This window comes from Sinocyclocheilus rhinocerous, unplaced genomic scaffold, assembly GCF_001515625.1.
Source record: "Sinocyclocheilus rhinocerous isolate Xijiao unplaced genomic scaffold, SAMN03320098_v1.1 scaffold991, whole genome shotgun sequence".
In the NCBI taxonomy this organism is placed as follows: Eukaryota; Metazoa; Chordata; class Actinopteri; order Cypriniformes; family Cyprinidae; genus Sinocyclocheilus; species Sinocyclocheilus rhinocerous.
In genome coordinates, this window is record NW_015654505.1 from 409529 (window position 1) to 416920 (window position 7392).

A 7392-nucleotide genomic window follows, 5' to 3' on the forward strand; every position below is an offset into this window, starting at 1 on the left:
GTGAACTCTTTTATTTTTGTTATCACTTGGCCATTTGACTTATAGCAGTGTCCAGTGTTTCCTATACATTGAGTTATTTGTGGCGGCTCGTCACCACCATAAATAGATTTCCCAAAACTTTGTTGAATAAACTGAGCACTGCACGCTTCAAAATTAAAATGCACCGTGGGTGTTTTTATATGAATGTATCTTTGAAAAGAACTGGCTGTCTTCAGAAAAGCTTCGATGTCATTTTCATTTCGTCTTTCCTGTAATGCCTGATAAAGTAGCGTTTGTGAGCGCAGCGCTGATTCGATTACAGCCGTTACCGGGGAAACAGCTATAGCTCCCGCTCCAACAGCGCCTCCTGCTGGCAGAGAATCAATTTGCATTTGCAAGTCTGTGGGAAACACTGGTGTGTCAACAAACATAAACAAAAAGCATGCTTCAGAACTGTTTTGAGAAGGTGCTTAAGTTTTGAGCCATGTATTATTACTATGAATTAGGCTACTACTACTACTGCTATTACTATCTTGTGCCCAGCAATAATAATTTACTCAAACTCTCTGTTATGAGATGAAGGGGTGGGGGGGAAATCAGCCAAACATATCGGCCAAAAAAATCGGCATCATATTTTCTAAATATCGGCATCGGTCAGAGAAAAACCCATATCGGTTGACCTCTACAATCATCAAAAATCTGATAAGTGGATGCACATGGCTCAGCATGGCTCATGGCTCAGCATGCTAAATCCACTAGCCAAATTTCATTGGCGTTTTCTCTTAATCAGAGATGACTAGGGCTTCTGAGTAAACCCCTAATGTCGTCATGACATAACTCATAGTGACTGACAGATAGGGAACCACTGATCTAATGCATGATGTTAAAATTAAAACTTATATCTGTTAACATTAGTCAAAACAATTATGTTTTATTAACTAACATTAACAAAGATTAATAAATGCTATTCAAAAATATATATTCCTTATTGTTATTTCATGCTGGTAAATGCATTCTATACTAAATCAAATACTAAAATCTATCTATATCTAATACTAAAAGATGAGACCTTGTTGTAATGTGTTAAATGCTAACATTATTGTTAATGCTAACATTTACTGCATTAGTAAACATGAACTAATGCAGAACTAACAAAAAATGCTTGTCTACAATGTTTATTTTTCATGTTTATTGTTCATTTATAACATTTACCAAGACTCAAACAGTAAAGCAGAGTTAAGAGCATTATTCTCTCACTGATAAATGAAAAGATTAACAAAATTAGCCAGCATATGATGTGAAGATGAGCAAACCGTGTTTACTAATGCATTCACGCTAGAGTCTAGATCTGATTTTGTCACTGATTGAACGTGTTATTTGACTCACTGTTCAAAAGCTGATGTGTGTGTGTGTGTGTTTGTCAGGGAGCGCAGCGTGAACGTGACGGAGGCTGAGAGTCTGCAGCTGACGGTCCATAATCTCAGACCCGAGGCCACTTACTCCTTCAGGGTGGTGGCGTATAATGAGCAGGGCCCCGGAGAGAGCTCAGAGGCCATCCGACTGTCCACGCAACCCGAGCGTAAGAGTCGCACTGAACTCAAAATATACACCACAACATGTAATGTCTGGAGAATTTGTGAAGACCTCTCAGTCACTCTGAGAGGAATGAAAGTCAAGTGTGTTTGCTGATTGTGATGATGCTGCAGATCTCTGTAAATGTCAGCAGTCCTGTGCAGATGTTTGAAACATCCCATAATGCTCTATTTCCTCCTGAAGACACACAGAGGAGCAGCGTGAAAGATTTCATTATATTATAACACACACAAACACACACACACACACCACACACACACACTCACACACTCTCACACACACACGCGCGCACACGCACACACTCACATTCACACACACACACACACACACACACTCGAGCTCTTTAACCTTTCTAATGGAGAGCGAGTGCTGAGATTGAGCCGTCTGACCTTTCCTGTCCAGATTGCAGCTCTTTCTCACAAACAGCCAGAAAGAAAAACACACTTCAGCTCTGAAATATGAATATGATGTAAATGTAGAGCTCATCTGCATACAGACCGTTTCAGATGTGTTATCTGTTATCTCACAGCACTGACACTCATCTCAGGTGTTAAGTATCTGAAACAGGGTTATTGTCCTGAACTGAAAAACATAAAAAATCACTACTCATCAAAAAAAAAAAAAATTATAAAATAAATAAATAAAAATAAACTTCTTTTATTTCAGCTACATGTCAACATTTCTTGTTTTCATTTAGTTTAAGTTTAAGTTTTAAAATAATTCAAACTAAATAAACAAAAATGAAAAGCTGAAACTTAAAAATTATATCGGCATATTTAAAAAAAAGAAATATAAAATAAAATAAAAAGGACTAAAACACCCAACAAAAATTACTAAAACATTGTATAGTAGTTTTTAAAAAGTCAATTAAAATTTATTAATGTTTAAATTAGCTTTTATTTTTATATTTTCTGCTTTTAATTTTAGCTACTTTTAGTATTTTTGTTGTTTTTGCCTTTTTTTTTTAATTATTTCTTTGTCTATATAGTTTTTTTCGGTAGCACTTTATTTTAAGGTTACACATGTTACGAGTACTTACTATTATAATAACAATAAATTATGCATAATTACATGCAAGTAACCCTGAACCAAACCCTAATCCTAACCCTAACCACATAGCAAGTACATGTAGTTCATTAATATTACTCAGTACTTACATGTATAATTACTGTAACAAGAACACCTTAAAATAAAATGTAACCTTTAGTCTGTTTGTTTTTAAGTACAAAAGGTGTTAACTGTAACAAAACATAGATAAACACGCCAATACCAATATCAGCAAAATCAAACAAAAATAAATCCAAATATAAAAATATAATTAAAATCTCACTCAAAAAACATCAGCAAATGAAACAACATTTTTGCATTACATTCAAACCCATGAAGAGGCAGTGTTTCTGTGTTTCTCATCTGTTCGATCCTGATGTGATTGTTGGTGTAGTTCTGGTTCCTGGTCCAGTGGAGAACCTGCGGGCAGAAGCTGCGTCTCCATCCTCCATCCAGGCGTCCTGGGATCCTCCGTCCCACGCCAGCGGCCCCATCCAGAGCTACAGACTGCTGTGGACCGAGACGTCCACCGGGAAAGAGCAGGTCAGAGTCCACCTGATTAACTGGGAGAATAACTTGAAAAAGCACGATCGCCTCTGTTTTTGAGTCGTGTCCTGGGAACTTGCAGTAAACCAGAATCAGCGGATCTGAGTGATCTTGACTGAGTGTATGGATATAACAAATCAGATAGGTACTGCGGAGCCTGATTATAGAGAGACTTATAGACAAACAGTAAAATCAATTCTATATTTGACTGGCAGCCAATGCAATGAGATCAAAACTGGTGTGATAGACTCATGTTTGGGCTTCCCATAAAGAGCCGAGCCGCTGCATTCTGAACCAGCTGCAGACGAGAAACACATGACTGAGGAGCACTGATATACAACGAGTTACAGTAATCCAATCGAGATGTTACAAAAGCATGCATAACCTTTTCAAAACAAAAATGGCTTCGCCTTCGATGCTGTCAAAAATAATGCCATCAATAGATTTTCTTTATCAATTAACTTCTGTTAACTAAATTAAATCAACATTTGGTGTGAGCATCTTTGTGTTTTTTGGAAATGTAAACTGATAATTCCTCCTGACTCACTCCAGCAAAAGATAGAAACAACTGACTTAAAACCATTTCTAGCTGCTGGAAATACTAATGCGTTCTAATCATTTCGGCCAGCACTGATTATTATGTCTTTAAAAAGTCAGTTTAGTAGTGTTATTACCCAAGTCTGACCTGTTTCATTCTCACATTAGAAAAGATAGAATTAGAAAGTATTACGATACATTATTACAGAAGCCTGACTGGTGAGTGCTGGTGATTGGTCGGTGATGTCTGTAGGCGGGGCTTACTGAATGCTCATTAGCATAATGTGGTCTGACTGTGGTGTTTCTTTCTCTCTATTGGTCAGAATGTGGAGGTGGTGGGTCAGAGCTACAGCATGGAGGGCCTGAAGAAGTTCACAGAGTATTCGTTACGAGTGCTGGCGGTCAATCGGCACGGGCCCGGCCTCTCCGAGACAGACACGCTCATCACCACGCTCTCAGACGGTAAGCACTGAACCTCGAATAAACCCATGATTCACGACTGGGATCGGGTCACAGCGTTCAGGAGATGTTTCCATAAGCCATCCAGTTAATCACACACTAATGACGGCTTTGATGTGGCAGTAATATTCAGGCCGTCACATCTGAAGCGTCAATCAATTTCACGGCGTGTCACTCAACTCTGACAGACTGACACGAGACGTTTGAGACACGTTTGATTTGTTTGCAGCTCCACTGCATCTGTATTCGAGAAGCAGCAATTAATTTTGTGAATTTCTCTCTGTCATGTAATGTAAAAGCCTGCAGTGCTAAAATCAGCACCAGTCGTTAAAAATCCCATCAGCCGAGCACTGGTTTATAGCTGATGTAAAATAGGGAGGTGCAGCACGTGGCTCTTTAAGAGAGACAGCGAGACGAGCGCGAGCTTCTTAACATGCTGCTCAGACCTGCTGCATTCTCCCACTCGCTCCGATCCATTCCCATCATGCACTCCTCTGATTCTTTGTCTCATATTGGCGTGATTTTCTCCAGATGTCTGTGCGAGCAGCTTAACCCGTGCGTGTCTTTTTCTCATTGGCCGCAGTGTCTCTTTGCATTAGCTTCAGCGCGGCTCTAAGAGGCTGCAGGAATTTATTGTGTGTCAGCTTCCATTAGAGACACGCGGCAGAATGATTCAAATGAGCCACTGCTGCTCCTTCCCCATTTCACTGCTTAATTAAAGGCCCTGGTGTCACGCTAATGAAATTGTGTGGTGGCATTCTACACACAAACACACTCTCACTCACTCACACACACACACACACACACGCATACATGCACACACACTTGCATATCCATGCACACACATGCATGCACACACTCGCACGCACGCACACACATATGCATGCACACACACATGCCTGCACACACATACGCACACACATATGCATGCACACACTCACACACACACACACACACTCATATCCATGCACACAGACACTCACACACACGCATATCAATGCACACACAAATGCATACATACACGCATTTGCATGCTGACACTCTCATGCACACACACCCATATGTATGCACACACACATATTCATGCACAAATAAACACACGCACACTCATATGCATGCGCACACACACGCATATCCATGCACACACACTCACACACACATAAGCATGCACACATAAACACACACACATGCATATGTATGCACATGCACACACACTCACACATATGCATTCACATGCACACACACACATACTCACGCATATGCATATGCATGCACACACAAAGGTATGGACCCACTTGCTCACACATGCATGCACACACACAAGCATATGCATGCAGACACACACACACACACACACTCATGCATGCACACACTTGCTCACATGTGCATATACAAGCACACACTCACACACACACCATATGTGCACATGTATGCACACACACACTCACACACACACACACAGTCTTTAGGTTAATCATCCAAACTATTAGTCCAAACTCATGCAGCGAGTCCTCAGATAACCTCCTGACCTGCAGAGCGTCTCAGATACGGCCTGTTTATCTGAAGCCTCATTTACAGATTGATTGTGTTCCTCTGATGGAAGAACATCCGTCTGCTGCTGTCCCGCTGGAGAGAGATAGATTCCCTAACTTAACTAAACTGGTTAACTATCTCCAGGGCCATTAGGTGACCCGTGGGGCACATTAGTGTTGATCCTGATGACTGTGGTGTGTGTTTGTGTGTCCGCAGTGCCCAGCGCTCCACCGCAGAACATCTCACTGGAGGTCGTCTACTCACGGGTGAGTTATGATTCAACAGCATTCACTCACTATTAATTATGCTGCAAAACACAAGAGGTGACTGTCATGGACTCAAATGAGTCTGAAGGGTTTTCCTGAAGCCTGAGTCCTGATTTGAGCTCTGTATGCTTGGGTTGAGCATGTGTGTGTTATGAGGAGCACTCAGCAGGGCTTTATTCATTATTCATTCACATTAGTGTGTGTTTGTTTATATCAGTCAAGCTCTGATAAACCAACACTGGAGCAGTCAAACACTCATGAGATGATTCGGCTGGTCATGCAGACATCTACAGGTGATATGCAGAGATCTGGGTCAGTCTGAACTGTAGAGGATTGGATTGAATTCACTGGATTGATTGATTGATTGATTGATTGATTGATTGATTGATTGCGTCAGGCTCTCAGATGGCATGCGTTCATCCACACAGTGAGCCTGTGAAGTGAGCAGATCTGTGTAAAACACACGAGGTCAGAAACACTCATGCACTGATTTCATTTCATACATGAATGTCATTTCTGTGAGGTTCAGCGCACACACGGGTGACAGGATTAGCTTATTTTCTTATTCTCAGTTTATTCAAGTTTTAGTAATTATATTATTGATTTTTTGCAATTTTTAAACTAGACATTTATTTAATTCAATTTTATTCAATTCAATGTAATATAATTCAATTTTAGTACTTCTGCTTAAACATATTTTTCTCAGCCAGTTGCAACACTTTTAATTTTAATTTTTATAATAAATAAATAAATACATTCTTTATACACTATTATATTCGGGTGTTTATTAATATTTTTATTTAGTTATTATTGTCATATTCTGAGTTTTCATTTTAATTTTAATTAAAGTTTTATTACATTTGTTATTTGCTTTTTTGTCGTTTTAATTACTTTTAATATTGTTTTTTTTAACTACAGTTATATTTAGAATTTTGTATTAGTAATTCTACTTAAACTTATTGTGTTCAGTCAGTTGCCAATGCAACATTTTAAATTTTGGTTTTAGAAATGTTCATTTAATATTTAAATTTGATTTTATTCGGCTTCATTTCATTTAATGAAGATGATTGTTAATAGTTGTAGTTTTATCACTGTGAAGCTGCTTTGAAACAATCAGAATTGTATAAAGCGCTATAGAAATAAAGTGGCTTGACTGGTTTTGTGTGTACTCCGGTGCAGTGTCTTCTCCGGTTAACGTGTGTGTGTGAGTGCGCGTGTGTCTGTGAGTACGTGTGCATGTGCGTGTGTGTGTGTGTGTCTGTGTCTGTGAGTGTGCGTGTGCGTGTGTGTGCGAGTGTGCATGTGTGTGCGCGTGTGTGTGTCTGTGTGTGTGTCTGTGTCTGTGAGTGTGCATGTGTGTGCGCGTGTGTGCGAGTGTGCGTGTGTGTGCGCGCGTGTGTGTGTGTGTGTGTGTGTGTGTGTCTGTGTGTGT

The 7392-nt window shown here is 39.8% G+C and overlaps 1 protein-coding gene across 1 annotated transcript in view; it reads left to right on the forward strand.

Annotated features, from left to right (window-relative positions):
• The window catches only part of dcc (DCC netrin 1 receptor), a 199002-nt gene that overhangs the window by 122971 nt on the left and 68639 nt on the right, over positions 1 to 7392 (forward strand). Inside the window, 4 exon segments of the mRNA XM_016524048.1 lie at positions 1404 to 1558; positions 3014 to 3162; positions 4026 to 4164; positions 5911 to 5960. Coding sequence (XP_016379534.1) covers positions 1404 to 1558; positions 3014 to 3162; positions 4026 to 4164; positions 5911 to 5960 — 493 coding nt within the window.